The sequence below is a fragment of the Pongo abelii genome, chromosome X, assembly GCF_028885655.2.
Source record: "Pongo abelii isolate AG06213 chromosome X, NHGRI_mPonAbe1-v2.0_pri, whole genome shotgun sequence".
Lineage (NCBI taxonomy): Eukaryota > Metazoa > Chordata > Mammalia > Primates > Hominidae > Pongo > Pongo abelii.
The window spans coordinates 148406077-148429907 of record NC_072008.2 but is presented as its reverse complement, the minus strand read 5'-3'; the positions used below and the strand labels follow the sequence as shown (position 1 = coordinate 148429907).

Sequence of the window (23831 nt, the reverse complement as noted above, 5' to 3'; positions counted from 1 at the left end):
GTTTATGTCATCCAGGTTGAGGTACTTTGCTATGGCAGGCCTAACAAACCAATATACTCACTTATTCAAATGGATCCAAAATCTTTGCCTCACAGCACATATACATCTATCTTACTTTTGGAGCTACTCCTTAGAATTCCGATTTATTTCTTGCGTTAACACACTGAACAAATCTCCTCCTCATGAACACACATGTGTTTCTCTTTTGTGGCTATAGTAAATACAATCAGCATATTTAAGCACAAATTCTGGGATAAATGCATATAATTACTTATAAGGAATGCATATTAATGTGGAAACTGAGTGAGTGTGAACAGAGTATGAATATTTTGTATTTTTTATAATGTTGAGGGCTTTTTCCCAAAATGTTTCACCAGTTAATTTCCTCATACATTTGTCCACGGGGAAATCATCCATTTTTACAAGCATTTTATCACAATTTTAAATGTTGGTCAAACTTATGGGTGCAAACACTAGGTGACCTTGGGTGTGATGAGGAATTTTTTCAGATGAAACACTAAAAATACCAGCAATCTAAGATAAAGAGAAAAAATGGACTCTAATAAAATTAAATACTTCCACTGTGAAAAGATACTGCTAAGATAATGAAAAGACAAGCAAGAGAAAGGGATAAGTATTCTGTGATACATATATCTGATAAAAGATATGTATTTTAATATGCACAAAACTCTGAAAACCCAATCATAAGAAAACAGAAACCCAATTTAAAATGGGCAAAAATAATCTGAACAGGCACCCCACCAAAGAATAACTATATAAGAATGGAAAATAAGCATGTATAAGAAAACTGTTCAATGTCATATGGCATTAGAGAATTGCAAATTAAAGCACCTAGGAGATAGCACTCTACACCCAGGAGAATGGCTGAATTCCCAAACACTGAAACATCAAATGTTGACATGCCTGTTGAGCAACAGGAACTTTCAGGCACTGTTAGTGAGACAGACCTGCAGGAATCGTGAATGCATATTGCTAAGTGAAAGAAGAATAGCTAAAAAGGCGACGTAATGTATGATTCCAGTCATACAATATTGTTGAATGGGCAACTATGAATACACTAAAAATATCAGTAGTTTCCATGGGCTGATAGGTTGGGGGTGGGACATGGGGGATTGATAAATAGGTGGGGTTACACAGGATATTTAGGATGGTGAAACAATTCTGTATGATACTGGAATCATGAATACTTGCCATTACACACGTATCAAAACGTATAGCATCCCCAATGTTGAGTGAGTCCTGATGTAAACTGTGGACTTTACTTAATAATGAGGCATCAGTGGATGTCAAATCAACTGTAACAAACATGCCATAATAATACAAAATGTAAATAATAGGAGACACTGCGTGCATGTGTGTGTGCGCGCACGCATGCACGCACATGGGGCAGGGCAGGAGGATGGTGTAGATACGTAGGAATTCTCTGTACTTTTGAGGAGGTTTTCTCTTTGTATTTTTGGATTAACAATCCTGTAAAAATGAAGTCTATTCATTTTTTAAAAGATGCAAATGATTTGAACAGACATTTTACCCAAGAGGATACACCCATTGCAAAGAGACATATAACGTCATTTGTCATTAGGGAGATGCAAACAAAAAAACAAAAAAAATTGGAATGCACACTTATTTGAATGACTGCAATCTGACAATCTAAAATGCCAAATGTAGGAGAGGATATGGAACAACGGGAATTCTCACTCCTTGCTTGTTGTGATGAAAAATGATACAGCCACACTTTTAAACTCATATTTTATGGACTTATTCATATGACAAATTGTGAAGGTTAAAACAATGTGAACTGAAAAGAGCGCATAGTTACTAGGAGCTGTGGATAAATGTAGTGACTGACCTCAAACCGGATGCACATGGGACTTTGAGGGTGATGGAACTGGTCAGTATGATACTTGGGAGGTAGATGTAGGACTCAATGCATTTGCCAAAACACATATAACTTCACATCATAGTTAAATCTGATGTGTGTATACTAAAAAAAAAAAATCACGAATTGGATTTTTAAAAGGATCCCGGGCTGCTGAACAGATGATGGGTTTTTCTGGGACAAGAATAAGAAAAGAAGCAACAATAAGGAAGCCTTTGACATAGGCTAGGTGAGAGCTGACATTAACTTCACACACAGCAGTAAAGTGGAAGGATTTGGAATGGATTTTAGAAGAAAGGTTGCTGTCTGGACAGAAGAGGGAGGGAGTACAGGCCCTGGGAGGCCCAATCCCACTGTGAATGGATGCGATTCTCCCTCTCTTCCACCTTGCAGGTCTCAGGGATGGGAGGGGCTTATTCAGAGGTGAAAGACTCAGATGGCCAGAGGCAGGCAGCCCAGGCAGTTTCAGGAGTCTAGGCGCAGCCCCTAGGAAGGTTGGAAGGGAATGCCCATGGATGGTAGGGCCCCTCCCCTGTCCCTGTGCCTGCGGCCAGCTCTGGAGGACATCAGGGATGCCAGATGTACAACTTTCTGACTTCCATTTTAGGAGTCAGCCAGAGGGGAAGATTTCTCAGAGGATGGCAGCTTCAGTTAAGCAGAGGGAGGAACCCCAGGGCTGGCCATTCAACGAGAAGAGAACTCTGTGGAAGGACAGTGACCTCCCACCACGAAGCACCCGGCACTACCCACCTACTCCCAGTTTCCGAGTCTGGGGCTCTGCCTGCCATCTGTGCCCCAAGGTGCTCTCTCACATCCTCCCACAGGTTCCTAGGGAACAAACCCCTTATGAAGACGGACACCTGTGAGGCCCTAGAGCACCACCTTAAGAGAAGAAAAGCTGTAAGTTGGCCTTTGTCAGAGCCATCATGGGTGAGTTTCTCAGCTGAGGCCACTCATACTGTCCCTCCCTCCCTCATGCCTCTGGGATCCCATCCTCCCCATCCCTGCTCAAAGGATGCTACTTCTGAACAAGAGTCGTCACGCCTCTCTTCCCAAGACTTCCCCGCCTCAACTTTGAGCAAGACTTCCAGACCCCAATTCTGATACAGATCTTCATAGATGCACAGGATTCCACAGAAGAGGAGGAGGAGGAAGCCTCCTCCATTTCCTCTCCCTCTTTCCACTTTTTATTCCCCTCCTGCTCTTCCTCCTCCTCCTCCTCCTCATTCTCTACTCTGATTCTGGATGCTCCAGAGGACGAGGACATGCCTGCTGCTAGGTTTCCAATTCTTCCCCAGAGTGCTCCAAGGATTCCTCTTCGTGATCCTCCCCAGAGACCTCTGAGCTCCTGCTCTTTCTCATCTTTGTGAGGCCCATTGGATGAGGAGTCCAGCAGGCAAAAAGTGGAGGATGCAGCTATATGGCATGCCTTGTCAGACAGTGAATCCTTGCTCACATATGCACTGGATGAAAAGGTGCCTGAGTTGGTGCAGTTTCTTCTTCTCAAATATCAAATAAAGGAGCCTGTCACAAAGGCTGAGATGCTGATGACTGTCATCAAGAAGTATAAGGACTGCTTTCCTATCTTTGGGAAAGCTCATGAGTTCATGGAACTAATGTTTGGCATTGCCCTGACTGAGATGGACACCAACAACCACTCCTATGTCTTTGAAAACACAGTAGAACTCTGCGACCCGGGGAGGCTGAGTGATGGCCAGGGAATGTCCAAGAACCACCTCCTAATTCTTATTCTGAGTGTGGTCTTCATAAAGGGCAGCTGCACCTCTGAGAAGTTCATTTGGGAAGTGCTGAATTCGATACGGGTGTATCCTGGGAGGGAGGCCTTCATTTATGGGAAGCCCAGGGAGCTCCTCACTATAGATTGGGTGCAGAGAAAGTACCTGGAGTACCAGGAGGTGCCCTACAACGCTCCTCCACATTATGAATTATTGTGAGGTCTAAGAGCCCATTCAGAAATCAGCAAGACGAAAGTCCTAGAGTGTTTAGGCAAGCTAGACAGTACCATTGCTAGTTCCTTTCCATCCTGGTACATGGATGGTTTGAAAGATGTGGAAGGCAGAGCCCAGGCCGTAATTGACACCACAGATGAGGCTACTGCCATGGCCCATACAAGCCCACTATCATGTCCACCAACTTCTGTCCTGAGTCAAGTCTGAGGCAGATTCCCCCTCTGTGTTTGAAGAAGGCAGTCAAGGTTCTAGGCAGGGGAGGGCGAGAGTGGAGCTGGAGGGACCACAGTGTTCTTTGTGTTCCTGTTTCATATGAGTGACTTAGAATTTAACATTTTGTGTGTGTGGGCGGGGAGGCAGTATTTTTCAAATGCTTCCCCTTTAGGTTGGCTTAATTCACTTCAGAATCTTAGTTCATGAAAATCGTCACACATGTACTGCTGTTTTTCTGGTTTAAGAGTAAGGATTTCATGGTTTGTAAGGAAAAAAATGGAAACTTTCTGTCTTATGATCTAGAACAGTAGAATGTGGTGTTGGGATTGGATTGGAATTTTCTTTGAAATGTGAAAGAACTCGGTATTTAAATCATGGAACAAAATAAAGGATTGTTAATTTTTGACATTCCTCATCCTCCTTATTGTGTTGTTCTTGACAATTAAAGCTATATATCTGGGTTTGTTTGGCTTATTCAAGAAAGTAGCAGAATTTAATTTTTTTTTTTTTTTTTTTTTTGAGATGGAGTCTGGCTCTGTCGCCCAGGCTGGAGTGCAGTGGCGCGATCTCGGCCCACTGCAAGCTCCGCCTCCCAGGTTCACACCATTCTCCTGCCTCAGCCTCCAGAGTAGCCTCCAGAGTAGCTGGGACTACAGGCGCCCGCCAACACGCCTGGCTAATTTTTTTTGTATTTTTAATAGAGACGGGGTTTCACCGTGTTAGCCAGGATGGTCTCGATCTCCTGACCTCGTGATCTGCCCGTCTCGGCCTCCCAAAGTGCTGGGATTACAGGCGTGAGCCACGGCACCCGGCCGAATTTAAATCTCTAATAAATAAAAGCACCACTGACTCCTCTACTTGCTGAACGTTATTTCAGCATTTGCTTGCGGAAAGCACTGTTCTTAGTGGGGATACTATCAAAAAAAGGTTTATTCCTACCCATAACACGGTAAAGTCCAGGTTCAGAAGCCATATCAGGAAGGGTAAGATATTCTCTATGATCTAAAGAATGAGTTTCAACAGTGGGGATGTGAGACTTTAGATGGGGCCTTCAAGTAAAAAGGCCCTGAGCTAAGGCAGTTTGGGGCTTCAGGAAACTGCAGGTGATTCTGTGGGGGCTGATTGTCATGAAGCTGGGTGGTGGCAGGGCCCAGACACTCAGAAGGTGAGAGAAAAGCCTGGAATGGAAAACTACTTGTGTAGTTCCCTCTGGGTGGAGGATGAAGCGGAGAGGAGTCTCCACATGGGGAAGTAATGGAAGGTGTCCTGTGGCTCTCTAACTGGTGAGCTTGAACACAGTGCAAGGACTAGGTGACTGATACTCATCATCTGCAAGTTTTCCTGAGAAATGTGGTGATGATTCCTTGATGTGGTGCTCAGAAGCCTCTAGGCTGGCACTCATTTGCCAGGCCTGGGAGAGCCCAAGCCCATTCCATTGACAGGAATTTTAGTTAGGTTATTTTGAGTGTAATGTGGGCAACTCTAAGCAAGTGCTAGATTTTTAGTGAGGCATAACTAAAACTAGTGGTTTGGATGGACGAGCAATGGGGATGGTGAAAAGGAGTTTGTCCTTGACTCAAAGTTGCATTCCAGCAGCAGACATCTGGCCTTACACAAATTATACAATATATACTTTGAGAAAGACAATGTACTGAGTAGTATTTGTGAAGCTGAATTATTGGTTGAGTTCTTATTCCGTGATGTATTCAGCTACATATTTTCCCAGATTTTTGCATAATAAAAAGAAGAGCTGAAGTTTTCAAAAAAGGTAGTGGTAGCCTTTGGGGTTATAATCATATTTGATAGCAACTGCCATTTATTAAATTCCAGTGCATGTCAAACACTGTGCCACATGCTTTATTCACCTTCCATATCTTCTGGAAATTCTACAAGACAGGACTTATCCAACCCATTTTACACATGGAGAACCTGAGGCTTATAGTGCTTGATAATTTCCCCAGGATCACATGGCTAGAATGTGACGGGGCTGGTACTTGATCCCTAGTATGAATTCATCTAGGCCCACACTGTTCCCACTGCCCCCCAGCCTGAGGGAGGCCTTCTGCCTGGTATGTCATTTCTCTTCACACTTCTCAATATCTTTGAAGTGACCTAAAGATGACCCTGTGGTGAAGATATTAGGTTAAGCCTAAAGAAGGAAGGTGACACTGAGAATGAAATACAATTCAGGACTTGTTGTGGCCTTTCTTTACTTGAAGTCCTCCTGTGGTGAGGCCTAGGTTTCTTGAGAGCTGACTCTATCCAGGTGTCAGCAGTTGTGTTCAGTCCCAGCTCTTTCTCACATTACAGGACCCTCCTTTGGACCTTCTCTGCGTGCTCCCTTGTCTAATTCTGGAACCCGGCCTGCTGATCAGCTTGTCACTAAGGCTTCTTCTTGTGAAGGCTGTGGCCTGCTCCCAAGGCTGTAGCCTGGAGTCACCTGCCCTTCCCCTGCCATAGGCCATCCCTACTCTCTGCAGACATTCCCTGAGTGTTCCATCCCTCACCCTGGATCCTCTGTGATAACAACAGCTCTTTAATGTAAATGTGCATTTTGGACAGTGATGTTTCAATACGTTTCATGCGCATCTTCAACACACTCTCAAAGCATTTCCAAATAAGCTCGTTAGTAGAATCTTATTTGCCACACAATATACTGGTTTTAGGGATGGAATCATCCTGATATTTGATATTAGGAGTAGGATTTTAAAAAGATGTATTATTCAAAACAGGCCACTGAACACATACACAGATGAATGAATTTTCATACGTGATCCAAAATCAAAGCTTCCCCATAAACTCTGTAGATGAGAAGAGACTATAGAAATCATTTTGTAAATAAACAACTACAAGAAGCCAAATTTCTTAAAAATAAAACTACCACAAAATTCTGAAGTCCACCCATGATGTGAACAAGGGTTCCTTGGCGGACATGCAAGCTCTGATGTAAAAAGAAAGGAGTAGTGAACTATCCTTCCCCTGTCTCTTGTCTGTGTAGCTGCACCATAGGGAAATCCTGGTTTGCAGTGTGTCACACGCACCTGTACAACTGTAGGAATGGTCAGTCATTGGAAGGTAGCAGAGGTTCACAGGGTAAGATATTTGACATACATCAAAAGAATGAGAAAATTCTCAGCCTAAAGAGATTTTATAGGTTATTAAAACCACAGTGCAGGCCGGGCATGGTGGCTCACGCCTATAATCCAAGCACTTTGGGAGGCCGAGGCGGGTTGCATCTCCTGAGGTCAGGAGATCGAGATCATCCTGGCTAACACGGTGAAACCCTGTCTCTACTAAAAATACAAAAAAATTAGCCAGGCGTGGTGGCGGGCACGTGTAATCCCAGCTACTCGGGAGGCTGAGACAGGAGCATCACTTGAACCTGGGAGGCAGAGGTTGCAGTGAACCAAAATGGCGCCACTGCACTCCAGCCTGGGCGATAAGAATGACACTGTCTCCCCACTCCACCCCCAAAAAAATGACAGTGCAGAAAACTGCTATTGAGGAAAAAAGGTGGAGCCCTCCCTGCCAAGAGTTAATAACTGTCTTAAAACTAGATGTAATACTGTATTTGAAATCGCAGTTTCCTGATAGGATCTGAAAATAGTTGGGAGATTTCACGGCAATGTTTGCCTTCCCAGAAACTATTCCAAGAAATTAAGGGACTTATTGTCATAAATGTTCATAGTTGCTTATAATTGAGCAATGTAATGGTTTATGGGAAAGACTACAAGTGCCCATTTCTATCTTGTCTACCTCTCTTTCCTGGGTGGCATATTTGCAGTTAGGGAGAAGCCAGTGAAACAATCCCATGCTTTCTTTTCACTTCAGCTGTTACCATATGTTGTGATGTGGAGCTCAAAGCTGAAAGCAGCTTCGATTCCTGGATCACGCGAGAGCCGAGACTCATCGTGTATTTGTTTATTATCCCATAATAAAATGCCACAGACTGGGTGGCTTAAACAACAGAAATTTATTGTCTAACATTTCCGGAGGCAGAAAATCCAAGATCAAGATATTGGCTGATTTGATGTATCCTGTGGCTTTGGTCTATGGCTTGTGAATGGCTCTGCCTTCTGACTGAATTCTCACATGGTTGGTACTTGGTATGTGTGTCTGTGTCCTAATTTCCACTTCTTATAAAGACATTAGTTATATTGAATAAGCTCCTACACATATGACCTTATTGTACCTTAATTGCCTCTTCAAAAGTTCTATCTCCAAATACAGTGACATTCTGCAGTACTAGGGTTTAAGACCTTGGATATATGAATTTGGGGGACGGGCACAATTCAGCCCATAACACCCCACCAACTCGAATCAGAATTGATGTGCATAAAAATAACCTTGTTGTGTAAAGCCATTTACATTTCAGGAATATTTTTCTGTTTCATCAGCTTGCTGTTACTTTATCTGACTTCGGCACTGCTCCTCTTTCTGTTCTTAGGCTTACATCAATATTTTACTTAAAGGAAAATAGTGCATGGGTTCTTGTTGCAAACACTTCTAAAAATTCATATCAATCACAATTTTCCCCTTTACAAAGTTTCTCTAAAATTCAGCCAACTACTCAGAAGTTACCGCAATTAACGATGTGGTTTGTAAAAATTAAAAGCTGATTTCAGGCTTTTATACACATAGATGTGCATATATATATATATATATATATACACACACACACACATATACATCTATACATGGGATATGATGCATATATAGATCTGCCACTTGCCTTTACCACTATTCTAAGTTTATCTGCCTCCTCCCCAAAATCCTATGTTAACCTCAAAATGTGGCATTATTTGGACACAGAATCATTTTAGAGGCAGTCAAGTTAACAAGAGGTTATTAATATGGGCCTTAATCTGATATGGCTGAAGTCCTTATAAAAGGGGGAAATTTGGACACAAAGATACGTATAGAGATATGAAAATGTGAACAGACATGGGGTGAAGACAGCCATCTACAAAGCAAGGAAAGAGACCTGGAAAACATTGTTTCTTCATAGCCTCAGAAGGAACCAACCTTGCATATACCTTGCTCTTGGACGGTCAGAATCCAAAATGGTGAGACAGTAAATTTCTGTTTATATCACCCAGCTTGTAGTAGTGTGCTAGGGCGTCCTAACAAACCAAAATCCTTGCTTATTACAATGGATGCAGAAGCTTTCCATGAAAACACATATAGATTTATGTTACTTTTGTAATAACTCCCTAGAATTCTAATTTATTTCTGTGAAATAACAAATTGAACAAATCTTCTCCTGATGAACATGTATTCATTTCTCCTTTGTGGCTGTAATTAATAGAACTACAATCAACAACTTTGAACATAAATTCTTGGGCAAATTCATGTCATTTCTTATACGAAAGTCATATGAATGTGGAAACTGAGTCAAAATAAACAGAGCATGAATATTTTCTATTTTTAACATGTTGCTGACTTATTTCCCAAAGTGCGTCAGCACTTAATTTTCCCCAAAATAAATGTATATGAATACCTTATATTTTCACACACATACTTTATCAATCTTTTGAATTTTGGTCAAACTTATGAGTGCAATCTTTAGGTGACCTTGGGTTTGGTCACCTAACTATTTTAGATGCAACACCAAAAGTACCAACCATCTATGAAAAAAGAGATACATTGAATTTCATTAACATTAACAAATTCTATTCTGCCAAACACATCGCAAAGGGAATGAAAAACAAGTCAGAGACAGGGATGAAAGATCTGTGAAACCAGTATCTGACAAAAGACACACATTAAAATATACACTAAACTCTTAAGATCCAACTGTTAAAACAAAAAGTCTGATTTAAAATGGGCAAAAAAAAAAAAATCTGAACAGGCACCTCACCAGAGAATATATATGAATGACAAGTAAGCATAAGAGAAGATTTTTAACATTACATGTCATTAAGAAATTGCAAATTAAGGCTGGGCGCGGTAGCTTGCACCTGTAATCCCGGCACTTTGGGAGGCCGAGGTGGGTGGATCATGAGGTCAGGAGATCGAGACCATCCTGGCTAACATGATGAAACCCCGTCTCTACTAAAAATACAAAAAATTAGCTGGGCGTGGTGGCACATGCCTGTGGTCCCAGCTACTCGGGAGGCTGAGGCAGGAGAATCACTTGAACCCAGGAGGCGGGGGTGGCAGTGAGCTGAGATCGCACCACTGCACTCCAGCCTGGGCAACAGAGTGAGACACCATCTCAAAAAAAAAAAAAAAAAAAAGAGAAAGAAAGAAAGAAATTGTAAATTTGAACAACCAAGGTATAGCACTAGATACTCACGAGAATGGCTGAAATCCATAGCACTGAAACAACAAGTTTTGACAAGTAGGTGGAGCAGCAGGAACTTTCAGTCATTGTTAGTGGAGTGGTATAGACATAGAGGAATCTTGAAAGCATATTGCTAAGTGAAAAGACAAAATATAAAAATGGTGCATAATTGATGATTCCAACCATATTCTGGAACAGGTAACTGTGGATACAATGAAAAGTTCTGTGGTTTTGGGGCCTCAGAGGGTGTAGGAGTTGGAGGGGGATAGATGAATAGGTGAAGCACACAGGAGATTTGGGATGAGGAAACAATTTCGTATGTTACTGTAAGGGTGAATACTTACCATTATACATTTGCCAAAACCAACAGCATGTGCAACACTAAAACTGAGTCTTGATGTAAACTGTGGACTTTAATTAATGATATAGTAATACAGGTCAATCGATCTGATCAAATGTGCAACATTATGACAAAATGTAAATAATAGGAGCTGCTGTGTGTGTGTGTGTGTGTGCAATTGTAGCAAATGTGCAACATTATTACAAAATGTAAATAATGAGAGTTTCTGTGTGTGTGTGTGTTTGTGTGTGTGTGGGCGTACACAGGGGGTGGGGGAGTGGAGATATGTGGGAACTATGTGTTCCTTAAGTTTGCTCTCTGAATTTTCTGATCAGGAATACTCTAAAAACATCTATTAGTTTTAAAAAGATGCCAAGTATTTGAACAGACACTTCACAAAAGAGAATATACCAAATGCTAACAGGCATTTGAAAAGATGATCAACATCATCTGCCATTAGGGAAATGCAAATGAAAACCAGAAAATATTCCACTGCACACTTATTAGAATGACTCAAATCCCAAAATCCTAAAATACCAAATGTAAGAGAGGATATGGGGCAACAGGGAATCTCATTCCTTGCTGGTTAAAATGAAAAATGATACACCAACTCTTTTAGAAGAGAATATCGTATGAACCTATTCATACGACATTCTGGGAAAGTCACAACTCTAGGAACTATTAATAAAAACAGAGCATAGCTTCTAGCGGCTTGGGAGGAGTGTAGAGCTTGACTTCACAGGGGAATTTTAGGCTGATGGAACTGGTCAGTATGATACTTGGGTGGTAGATACAGGACTCTATGCATTTGTTACAATGCATCTAACTTTACATAATAGTTAAATCTGATGTGTGTAATCTTAGAAAATTAACCATGGTTTGGAATTTTTAAAAAATAATGGCCTGCTGAAAAGACAATGGATTTTACAGGGATAAAGAAAAACAATAAAGGAAGCAACCATAAGGAAACTGTTGCCATCGTCTAGGGGAGATATGACGTTAGATTCACCCAAAGCCATAGTAATGGAGGTTGACTTAAGTAGATGGAGTTGGAATGAACTTTAGTAGTTGAGGGAACAGAAGATGCTGTTGTATTGGATGGGGGTTATGATAAAGAAATGGAGGCATCCAGCACACACACACAAAATCTTGCCACCTTTGTTATTACCAAAAATGAAATTAAGCCAAGATTTAGTTCTTACAGTTTATTGTTAGAATTCATGTATGTTTTATAACCTCTCTGATACACACATAAATGTTACTTCTTCCTTAATATCTGGGAATGCCCTCCCCTCCCCCAACCCTGTGATCAACAAATCTACATTCATGGCAACTATGGTAAACCTTCACTGGCAGAGGCCGCATGTTCACTGAAGGCTAAAACTAAAGTGAGGAAAAGGAACTGAAGATGAGTCATTTGGGGCATGTTCGGAGAAGGGTTGTGTTCACTCCTTTTAAAAGCTCTCTGACACTGACCCACTGATTCAATCCCAAGATCATTAGTCCCTCTCTCTTCTGGACGGAAGAATTCCTCCCAATAAACAGGAGGTAAAAGGATAGGTTCCCATTTTCTTTTCACCTTCCGTAAGAAGTGCTACCTTCTTGGGACCTCAGAAGAACAACTCCACGAGGATAATTCCCAAGGACATGGGGGCCAGAGCTGCAATTTACCCACCAGCTACCTCCATGTCTGGGAGAAGAGCTTCCTTGTCTGTGGGTTTCCACCTTGAGTGTTGAGGTTTGATCCACCAATCCTGGCTATGAGCAGAGGCCCACTGCCCCTGGGACACTGAGCCAGAGCTGAAGAACGAAGTCAGCTCATGAACGGCTGAGTTGATCCTGGCCATAGCGGATGGACAGAACCCCAACCCTCAGTGAAATCTCTGGCAAAGCCACACGTCAACCTCTTTTGGAATCTCAGGGCTCCTGAATCCTTCTGAGGGTCCTGTCAGAAGTAAGAGCAGCTGAAATTCCTTTCATGTGGATCTCCAATCCATATGGAGAGGGTGATAGGCCTCTACTCCAATCACATTTGGGCAACCTGGCGCTGACTCTAAGTCGATAAAGTGTTTGTGGACCTGGTCAGGTTTCTGTCATCAACACAACATCCCCTGTTCATGACTTTCTGGAATAGTACTGCTTATGTTATATTTCTTAGATCCCCAGAGTTCCAGAGGTCAGCAGAAGGACTGGTCTAATAGGAAGGGAAATAAATCCATCATTGTCCCAGGTAGCTTTCCTCTAGCCATTGTTGAGTTCTAAGTCCTACTCTGAGAAAGCAAAAGGCTCATGAAAGTAGCAAGGCCTTCTATAGGCTGAGATAAGGGGGCAGAAAGTTCTGCCATTTCCTCCCTTCCGCTTTGATTTAATTATCTTGCTTCCTTCTGTTATTGACATGACCAACGTCCCCAGCCTCTTTCAGTCCTTTCACCTCTATCCTTACTGATGCTCTAATCTATTTTTACTACCGACTCCCTAAAAATAATCTAAACAAAGGCTTATTTATTATTCTATATATGTCCGTGCATATTTGAAGTTTTTTTTTTTTTTTTTTTTTTTTTTTTGTAGTACAGTATTGTTAAAGTAGGCTTTGAATCTCCTAGTAAGAGTTTTGTGTATGGTGTGCAGAAGGGTTCCACTTAAATTAGGGTTTTCATATGCATACTCAGCTCTTCCACTGACATCTGTTTCAACAAGACTGTTCCATGCTCTGAAGCTGTGAATGTTTTTTTTTTTTAATCAGTTAAGAACACATTTGCACAGGTTTAGTTGCTTTTGTTTTTCAGGACTGTCCATTCAGTTTCATTGGTCTATCGACCAACCCCTGCACCCAAATCTCAAACTCTTCATTACATTAGCTTCTTTGTAATTCTTACTACTGGGTAGACTAATTACTCTTTTTCAAGACTGTATTGACTATGCTTGACCATTCACATGTCTTTATATTTAGGATCAGGCGACTCACACGTGTCCAAAACCATTTGCTTCTTTTGATTTGGGATTGCAATTAATCTATATTTTGATTTTTTTTTTTTGGAAGAACTAACATATTTAAAATATTTAATCTTCATGCCTATGAATTTTTTATTTTATATTTATGTGAGCCTTCATTAATATGTCTCAACAACATTTTAATATTTTAGTCTGTAAAGTTACTATTTTTGGTTAAGTATTTTTCTTAGATACTTGATATTTTAGTATGAGAGTTTAAAAATTATGTATTCTTTACTTTTATTTTCCTACTCTTTCCCTGACAGAAAACAAAGTTGATATTCTATTGAATTCTTACATTATACTAGAAAACTCATATACTAGTATATATTGAGTAAATTATCTTTAGTTCTTTTAGATTCTTTTCATGCTCAGTCGAATCATCCATTCATCACAAAAGTTTGGTTTCCAACTGGCCAATCCTCATTCCTTTCATTTATTCCTCTTTGCATTACAACATTTGCTACTACCTCTAGTATAAAGAGTAATAGAAATACTTGTAGCAGAAACTCTAGGTGAAGTCCCAAGTTCAAACTTCTAGTTTCAATAATTAAAATATTTAAAAGGCATATCTGCTATAGGTTTTGCATATATATCTTTTATCTAGTTTGGTAACATTTTTTCATATTTGATAAACTTTATTTTAGAATAATTTTGAATTTAAAAGAAAATTGTGACAATGTTTAAGAACATTCTTATATGCCCCATACTCTATTCCTTCTGTTACTAACATCTTAAGTTGGTAAGGTTTCCTAAAACTAATGAACCAACATTGATACGCAAACATCCTTTGTTTATTAACAAACATACTTTATTCACATTTATTTCCTTGTCATGAAAATCTATTTTCTGTCCTATGATACCTTGAGGATACTCCATTACATTTATTCATCATGTCTCTTTAAATGCCCTTTGGCTGTGCCAGTTCACTGAGACTTCTCTTGATTTTGAAAACATTGACAGTTTGGAGGTGTATGGTCAGGTATTTTGTAAAATAGCCTTTGATTGGGAATTACATGATTTTTTTTTTATGATTTGATGTAGGTTATGTTTTCTCGGAAGATGAACAGAGAAGTGAAGTGCCATTCTTATCACGTCATACAGATGGCACATAGTACCAACACAATTTGTCACTGATGATGTTACTTTGATCACCATGGTGACCTAGTGTTTGTCAGTTTTCTTCAGGGTAAAATCACATTATTTTTTTCCCTGTGTCATACTGTCATCTCGGGAAGGATAGGAAGACCCAGGACCAGCCAGTAGTCAGATGAGGCCTCTGAGGGAAAACTGCAGAAACCTCCTGCCCACAAAGAAGAGGACCAACAGAAACCAGCTCCCATCCCTGGGAGGCCCAGGGGCATGTTGACCCACAGTGCTGTCCCCTGATATCTTAGGGTGTAGAAAGAGGAGAAGGCTGTGCTTAGGTGAGTCTCACTTCAGATCATGAGAGCGGAAGATCAGGAGGGGGGCCTTCTAGGCATCCCCAGGCTGATACAGAGGACGGACTGGTGAGCTACCCCACCACGGACACAGGAGGACCCCCAAAAACCAGCCCGTTTTCACTCCTAGGAGGCCTTGGGCAGGGCCATTAGGGAGAGATGCTAGCGTGCTTCAGTCCCTCTTGGAGGGTTCATGGAAATGGCAACCTTGATCTGAAAAACAGTCCCTGGAGAGAAGAGCGAGGGAGTGGAGGCCGTGTCAGGAATAACAGGTTGAGGAAGACTGAGGGTCCCACCCATGCCATTTCAGACGGAGGGCAGTGGAGCCCTACCTGGAGTCTGGGAGGCCATACCCCACTGTGGATGGATGTGATTCTACCTCTCTTGCACCTTGCAGGTCTCAAGGATGGGAGGGGCTTATTCGGAGGTGAAAGACTCAGATGCAGAGAGGCAGGGAGCCTAGGCAATTTCAGGAGTCCAGGCACAGCCTCTCAGGAAGGCAGGAAGGGAACACCCATGACTGGTAGCGCCCCCCGTCCTGTTCCTGTGCTTGCTGCCAGCTCTGGAGGAGCCCATCAGGGTCCCCAGATTTACAAGTTTCTGACTTCCATTTTGGGAGTCAGCCAGAGGGGAGATTTTTTCTGAGGAGGGCAGCTTCAGTTAAACAGAGGGAGTAGCCCCAGGGCTGGCCACTCAACAAGAAGAGAACTCTATGGAAGGACAGTGACCTCCGAACACGGGGGTAGGCGCAGGCTGCACCCTGCCACTCCCTGCTATCAGCCCTGGAAAAAGGTGGAGTGTGAGTGTCAAGGACTGGGGAGGTGGGAGGGAAGAGGTCAGCAGGGCTTAGGGAGTGAGCAGAAAGGTTTGGAGCACATCCTGGCGGTGGGAAGGAAGGGATGGAAAGGAGGCTGACAAGTGGGGCGGGGTGGGGGGGGGGCGGGGGGGCGGGGCTTCTGCCTCTGAGAGGAGGCCCCGCCCCACGCTATCCAAGCTGTCAGCCCTGATCAACCCTGGCAGGGTTCCCGGATGTGCTTTGCCGGATGTGCTTTCCCGGCGGCCATCTTGGGAGTCTGAAGGACCTGAGGCGTTTTGTGACAAGGGTCGTTTCAGGTCAGCAGACGGAAGAGACTTAGACTTATCCAGTCTTCAAGGTGAGGGCCCCGAGGGAGAAGTGAGGGACCCCCCACCACAGAGAGAAGCGGTCCTGGCCTGCCCTATCCCTGCGGTGGCACTTGTAGGTTGCGGAAACGAAGATGGTAGCCGAGGGCTGAGGGACGGGTCCTCACGGCAGAAGAAGGGAGGAGATGCTGGCCCTCTAGAGGATAAATAGGAAGGCATTGAGGAGGACCAGGGGAACCCCCACCTCAGAGGACAGATTCCCGGAGATTCCCACCCTGCTCCTCAAATCAGCCCCCATAGAGCTCACCAGGCGGCTGAGGCTGAGCGGCCGCCCTCTCATTGCTGGGTGAGGGGTGTAGGGGAGGGGAAGGGGGAGGCCTTGTTCTGGGGGTCCCATGGGGAGTCAGCACAGGGAGCTGCCTCCAGTTGGCAGAGGGAAGATTCCCAGGCCCTGCTGGGAACAAGAGTGAGGACTGAGGGGTCACATGTGTGTCAGAACAGACATGAGGCCACAGGGACCGCCCCCGTGGTAGAGTGCTGGGAGGTGGCTGCCACCTCATTACCTCCCACTGCTCTCAGGGATGTGGAATTTGCCTGAGGTTTTTCCTTAGGCCAGCAGAGTGGTGGGGGCCTGGCCCTGTCTGAGAAAATGTGACAATGCTAATTGAATTCTGAGGGGGCCACGAACCTCAGAATTGTGGGAGTCTGGGAGTCTGGCCAGCCCCAGCTGCCGTCTTAGCTGGAGGGGCTCCCTCCCTTCCTCTTGCAGGTGCTCCAGGAAGCAGGAGTTGAAGACCTGGGTGTGAGGGACACATACACCCTAAAAGCACCACAGCAGAGGAGGCCCAGGCAGTGCCAGGAGTCAAGGTGAGTGCACGGCCTGACTGTGTACCAAGGGCCCTACCCCCAGAAACGAGGCAGACCTGGCAGCACCCAGCCTGTAGCCACCCACTGTCATTCCTGGTGCCTTAGGCTCTGCCTGCCAGCTGTGCCCTGAGGTGCTTTCTCACGTCCTCCTACAGGTTCCCAGGAGACAAACCCCCTAGGAAGACAGGCGACCTGTGAGGCCCTAGAGCACCACCTTAAGAGAAGAAGAGCTGTAAGCCGGCCTTTGTCAGAGCCATCATGGGTGAGTTTCTCAGCTGAGGCCACTGGCACTGTCCCTCTCTCCCTCAGTCCTGTGGGATCCCATCATAACCCATTCATGTACACACATTTACCTGCTGCTCCTGAACAATACTCATCATGCCTCTCTTTCTCAACCTTCTATGCCCCAGCTTTGAGCAAGGCTTCCAGAAGGCAATTTTCATACTGGAGTTGGTAGATGCAGAGGATCCCCTAGATGAGGAAGAGGAGGAAGCTTCCTCCATTTTCTCTTCCTCTTTCCACTTTTTATTCCCCTCCTCCTCCTCCTGTTCTTCTTTCTCATCCTCATCCTCTTCTCTGATTCTGCGTTCTCCAGGGGACAAGGAGATGCCTGCTGCTGGGATGCCGAGCCTTCTCCAGAGTTCCGCTGAGAGTCCTCAGAGTCGTCCTGAGGTGGGGGACTCCCAGTCTCCTCTCCAGAGACCTCCTGAGGGGAAGGACTCCCAGTCTCCTCTCCAGATTCCCCAGAGTTCTCCTGAGGGCGACGACACCCAGTCTCCTCTCCAGAGTCCTCAGAGTCGTACTGAGGGGGAGGACTCACCGGATCCTCTCCAGAGACCTCTTGAGGGGAAGGACTCCCAGTCTCCTCTCCAGATTCCCCAGAGTTCTGAGAACGACGACACCCAGTCTCCTCTCCAGAATCCTCAGTGTCCTTCTGAGGGGGAGGACTCCCTGTCTCCTCTGGAGATTTCTCAGAGCCCTCCTGAGGGTGAGGATGCCCAGTCTCCTCTCCAGAATCCCACGAGTTCCTTCTTCTCCTCCGATTTATTGAGTATTTTCCAGAGTTCCCCTGAGAGTACTCAAAGTCCTTTTGAGGGTTTTCCCCAGTCTCCTCTCCAGATTCCTGTGAGCGCCTCCTTCTCCTCCACTTTATTGAGTATTTTCCAGAGTTCCCCTGATAGTACTCAAAGTACTTTTGAGGGTTTTCCCCAGTCTCCTCTCCAGATTCCTGTGAGCCCCTCCATCTCCTCCACTTTATTGAGTCTTTTCCACAGTTCCCCTGAGAGAACTCAGAGTACTTTTGAGGGTTTTCCCCAGTCTCCTCTCCAGATTCCCGTGAGCCCCTCCTTCTCCTCCACTTTATTGAGTATTTTCCAGAGTTCCCCTGACAGTACTCAAAGTACTTTTGAGGGTTTTCCCCAGTCTCCTCTCCAGATTCCTGTGAGCCCCTCCTTCTCCTCCACTTTATTGAGTCTTTTCCACAGTTCCCCTGAGAGAACTCAGAGTACTTTTGAGGGTTTTCCCCAGTCTCCTCTCCAGATTCCTGTGAGCCCCTCCATCTCCTCCACTTTATTGAGTATTTTCCAGAGTTCCCCTGAGAGAACTCAGAGTACTTTTGAGGGTTTTCCCCAGTCTCCTCTCCAGATTCCTGTGAGCCCCTCCTTCTCCTCCACTTTATTGAGTCTTTTCCACAGTTCCCCTGAGAGAACTCAGAGTACTTTTGAGGGTTTTCCCCAGTCTCCTCTCCAGATTCCTGTGAGCCCCTCCATCTCCTCCACTTTATTGAGTCTTTTCCAGAGTTCCCCTGAGAGAACTCAGAGTACTTTTGAGGGTTTTCCCCAGTCTCCTCTCCAGATTCCTGTGAGCCCCTCCTTCTCCTCCACTTTTTTGAGTATTTTCCAGAGTTCTCCTGAGAGTACTCAGAGTACTTTTGAGGGTTTTCCCGAGTCTCCTCTCCAGATTCCTGTGAGCGCCTCCTTCTCCTCCACTTTATTGAGTATTTTCCAGAGTTCGCCTGACAGTACTCAGAGTACTTTTGAGGGTTTTCCCCAGTCTCCTCTCCAGATTCCTGTGAGCCCCTCCATCTCCTTCACTTTATTGAGTCTTTTCCAGAGTTCCCCTGAGAGAACTCAGAGTACTTTTGAGGGTTTTCCCCCATCTCCTCTCCAGATTCCTGTGAGCCCCTCCATCTCCTCCACTTTATTGAGTATTTTCCAGAGTTCCCCTGAGAGAACTCAGAGTACTTTTGAGGGTTTTCCCCAGTCTCCTCTCCAGATTCCTCAGAGTCCTCCTGAGGGGGAGAACACCCATTCTCCTCTCCAGATCGCTCAGAGTATTCCTGAGTGGGAGGACTCCCTGTCTCCTCACTACTTTCCTCAGAGCCCTCCTGAGGGGGAGGACTCCCTGCCTCCTCACTACTTTCCTCAGAGCCCTCCTCAGGGGGAAGACTCCCTGTCTCCTCACTACATTCCTCAGAGCCCTCCTCAGGGGGAGGACTCCCTGTCTCCTCACTACTTTCCTCAGAGCCCTCCTCAGGGGGAGGACTCCCTGTCTCCTCACTACTTTCCTCAGAACCCTCCTGAGGGGGAGGACGCCCTGTCTCCTCACTACATTCCTCAGAGCCCTCCTGAGGGGGAGGACTCCCTGTCTCCTCACTACATTCCTCAGAGCCCTCCTCAGGGGGAAGACTCCCTGTCTCCTCACTACATTCCTCAGAGCCCTCCTCAGGGGGAGGACTCCCTGTCTCCTCACTACTTTCCTCAGAGCCCTCCTCAGGGGGAGGACTCCCTGTCTCCTCACTACTTTCCTCAGAACCCTCCTGAGGGGGAGGACTCCCTGTCTCCTCACTACATTCCTCAGAGCCCTCCTGAGGGGGAGGACTCCCTGTCTCCTCACTACATTCCTCAGAGCCCTCCTCAGGGGGAAGACTCCCTGTCTCCTCACTACATTCCTCAGAGCCCTCCTGAGGGGGAGGACTCCCTGTCTCCTCACTACTTTCCTCAGAGCCCTCCTCAGGGGGAGGACTCCCTGTCTCCTCACTACTTTCCTCAGAACCCTCCTGAGGGGGAGGACTCCCTGTCTCCTCACTACATTCCTCAGAGCCCTCCTGAGGGGGAGGACTCCCTGTCTCCTCACTACATTCCTCAGAGCCCTCCTCAGGGGGAAGACTCCCTGTCTCCTCACTACTTTCCTCAGAGCCCTCCTGAGGGGGAGGACTCCCTGTCTCCTCACTACATTCCTCAGAGCCCTCCTCAGGGGGAAGACTCCCTGTCTCCTCACTACTTTCCTCAGAGCCCTCCTGAGGGGGAGGACTCCCTGTCTCCTCACTACTTTCCTGAGAGTCCTTCTGAGGGGGAGGACTTCCAGTCTTCTCTCCAGAGTCCTGTGAGTATCTGCTCCTCCTCCACTTCATTGAGTCTTCCCCAGAGTTTCCCTGAGAGTCCTCAGAGTCCTCCTGAGGGGCCTGCTCAGTCTCCTCTCCAGAGACCTGTCAGCTCCTTCTTCTCCTACACTTTAGCAAGTCTTCTCCAAAGTTCCTATGAGAGTCCTCAGAGTCCTCCTGAGGGGCCTGCCCCATCTCCTCTCCAGAGTCCTGTGAGCTCCTTCTCCTCCTCTGCTTCATTGAGCCCATTCAGTGAACAGTCCAGCAACCCAGTAGATGAAGATACAAGTACCTCAGACACTTTGCTAGAGAGTGATTCCTTGACAGAGAGCGAGTCCTTGATAGAGAGCGAGCCCTTGTTCACTCACACACTGGATGAAAAGGTGGACGAGTTGGTGCAGTTTCTTTCCCTCAAATATCAAGCGAAGCAGCCTGTCACAAAGGCAGAGATGCTGACGAATGTCATCAGCAGGTACACGGGCTACTTTCCTGTGATCTTCAGGAAAGCCCGTGAGTACATGGAGATTCTTTTTGGCATTTCCCTGAGAGAAGTGGACCCTGACGACTCCTATGTCTTTGTAAACACATTAGACCTCACCTCTGAGGGGAGTCTGAGTGATGAGCAGGGCATGCCCCAGAACCCCCTCCTGATTTTTGTTCTTAGTATCATCTTCATGAAGGGCACTTGTGCCTCTGAGGAGGTCATCTGGTATGTGCTGAATGGAATGGGGGTGTATGCTGGGAGGGAGCACTTTGTCTTTGGGGAGCCCAGGGAGCTCCTCACTAAAGTTTGGGTGCAGGAACATTACCTAGAGTACCAGGAGGTGCCCAACACTTCTCCTCCATGTTACGAATTCCTGTGGGGTCCAAGAGCTCATTCAGAAATCATTAAGAGGAAAGTAGTAGAGTTTTTGGCCATGCTAAATAATACTGTCCCTGTTAGCTTTCCATCCTCATACAAGGATGCTTTGAAAGATGCAGAGAAGAGAGCCCAGGCCATAATTGACACCACAGATGATTCGACTGCCACAGAAAGTGCAAGCTCCAGCGTCATGTCCCCCAGCTTCTCTTCTGAGTGAAGTCTAGGGCAGATTCTTCCCTCTGAGTTTGAAGAGGGCAGTCGAGTTTCTACGTGGTGGAGGGCTCGGTTGAGGCTGGAGAGAACACAGTGCTATTTGCATCATTTCTGTTCCATATGGGTAGTTAAGGGGTTCAACTGTTTTACTTTTGGGTATTTTTCAAATGTTTTTCCTGTTAGTAACAGGTTTAAATAACTTCAGAATCCTAGTCGCACATGTATTGCTGTTTATCTGGTTTAAGAGTAACAGTTTGATATTTTGTAAAAACAAAAACACACCCAAACACACCACGTTGGGAAAACCTTCTGCCTCATTTTGTGATGTGTCACAGGTTAATGTGGTATTGCTGTAGGAATTTTCTTGAAACTGTGAAGGAACTCTGCAGTTAAATAGTGGAACAAAGTAAAGGATTGTTAATATTTGCATTTCCTCAGGTCCTTTAGTCTGTTGTTCTTGAAAACTAAAGATACATACCTGGTTTGCTTGGCTTATGTAAGAAAGTAGCAGAAAGTAAATTGTAATAAATAAAAGTATCAGTGACTCATTTATGTGGTGAACATTATATCAGCATTTGCTCATAGAAATTACTGTTAGTAGTGAAGTTACTATTAAAAGCAAGACTCATCCCTAACCCTAAAACGGTAGAGTGTACGTCCAGAAGCCATATCAGGAATGTGTAAGATTTTCTCTACAATCTAAAGAATAAGTTTAAAAAGGAGTGGGGAGGTGAGACTCCAGATGGAGCCTTTGATTAAAAAGGCCCTGAGCTAAGGCAGTTTTGGGCTTTGGGCAACTGCAGGTGCTTCTGTGGGAGCTGATTGTTATGAAGCTGGGTGGCGGCAGGGCCCAGACTCTCAGAAGGTGAGAGAAAAGCCTGGAAAGGAAAACCACTTGAGCAGTTCCCTCTGGGTGGAGGATGAAGCGGAGAGGAGTCTCCACATGGGGAAGTAATGGAAGGTGTTCTGTGGCTCTGTAACTGGTGAGCTTGAACACAGTGCAAGGACTAGGTGATTAATACCCATCATCTGCAAGGTTTCCTGAGAATTTTGGTTATAATTCCTCATATGGTGCTCAGAAGCCTCTAGGCTGGCACTCATTTGCCAGGCCTGGGAGAGCCCAAGCCCATTCCAGTGACAGGACTTTTAGTTGGGTTCTTTTGAATGTAATGTGGACAAGTCTAAGCAAGGTGTAGATTTCTCGTGGATCTTAAATAAAACTAGTGGTTTGGATGGATGATCAGTGGGGAAAGTGAAAAGGAGTTGGTCCTTAACTTAAAATCTACAATCTTTGAGTTGCATTCAGTTGTGGAAGCCTCTCCTTTCTTGAATGATACAATATATCCTTTTAGAAAGAAAATGTCCTGAGGTATATTTATGAAGCCAAACTTTTGGTTCAGTTCATAGTCCTTGACATATTCAGCTAGATGTTCTATGAGACGTTTTGGATAACGAAAACAAGAGCTGAATTTTTCTGAAAAGACAGTAGTAGACTTTGGGGTTATAATCATATTGATGACAACTGCCATTTATTAAAATTCCAAGGTATGCCAAGCCGTGTGCCAGGTATTTTGCTCACAGTACACACACTCCAGCAGTTCTACAGAACAGGGATTATCAAACCCATTTTACAGATGAAGAAGCTGAGGTTTATAGTTCATGACAAATTCCCCAAGATCACATGATGATCACATGATTAGAAAGTGACTGGGCTGGGACTTGAGTTCTGAATTCATCTAGACCCACACTGTCCCCACTCCTCTCAGCCTGAGCATAGCCTTCTTCCTGTAAAGTCACTTCTCTTCACACTTCCTGATGTCTTTCAGGCAACATACAGAAGAAACCTGTGACAAAGCATTTAGATAGGCCTAGAGAAGAAAGGTGACAATGAGAATCAATACCTTTCAGGGATCGTGTTGGGCTTTCTTTACCTAAATTCTTTCTTTACCTAAATTCTTCCTGTTATGAGCCCTAGGTTTCTTGAGAGCTGACTCCGTCTGGGTGCCAGTACTTTTGCCTAGCCCCAGGGCTTTCCCACCTAACAGCGCCCTCCATTTGATCTCCCGTGGGCGCTCTCCTGTGCAACTCTGGAACCTGGCCTGCTGAGTAACTTCTCACTGTGGTCTCGCACTCTGAAGCCTGTGCCCAGCCCTCAGTGCAAGAGCCCAGAGACATCTGCCCTTCCCCTGACATAGACCACTGTTTGTCCCTGGAGAAGTTCCCTGGCTGATCCATCCCTCCCG

The 23831-nt window shown here is 44.9% G+C and overlaps 1 protein-coding gene and 1 pseudogene across 1 annotated transcript; both read left to right on the top strand.

Moving 5' to 3' along the window:
• The first annotated feature begins 2472 nt into the window (after window positions 1-2472).
• Window positions 2473-3932, top strand: LOC103889119 (melanoma-associated antigen C2-like; annotated as a pseudogene).
• Window positions 3933-16211: 12279 nt separating this feature from the next.
• LOC100442935 (melanoma-associated antigen C1-like) lies at window positions 16212-22136 on the top strand. The gene is made up of 4 exons (XM_054544246.2): window positions 16212-16296; window positions 17034-17131; window positions 17287-17393; window positions 17727-22136. Exons 3-4 carry the CDS (start codon window positions 17390-17392, stop codon window positions 21590-21592), a joined length of 3870 nt encoding a protein of 1289 aa, XP_054400221.1. The 5' UTR covers window positions 16212-16296; window positions 17034-17131; window positions 17287-17389; the 3' UTR covers window positions 21593-22136.
• The last annotated feature ends 1695 nt before the right edge of the window (window positions 22137-23831 follow it).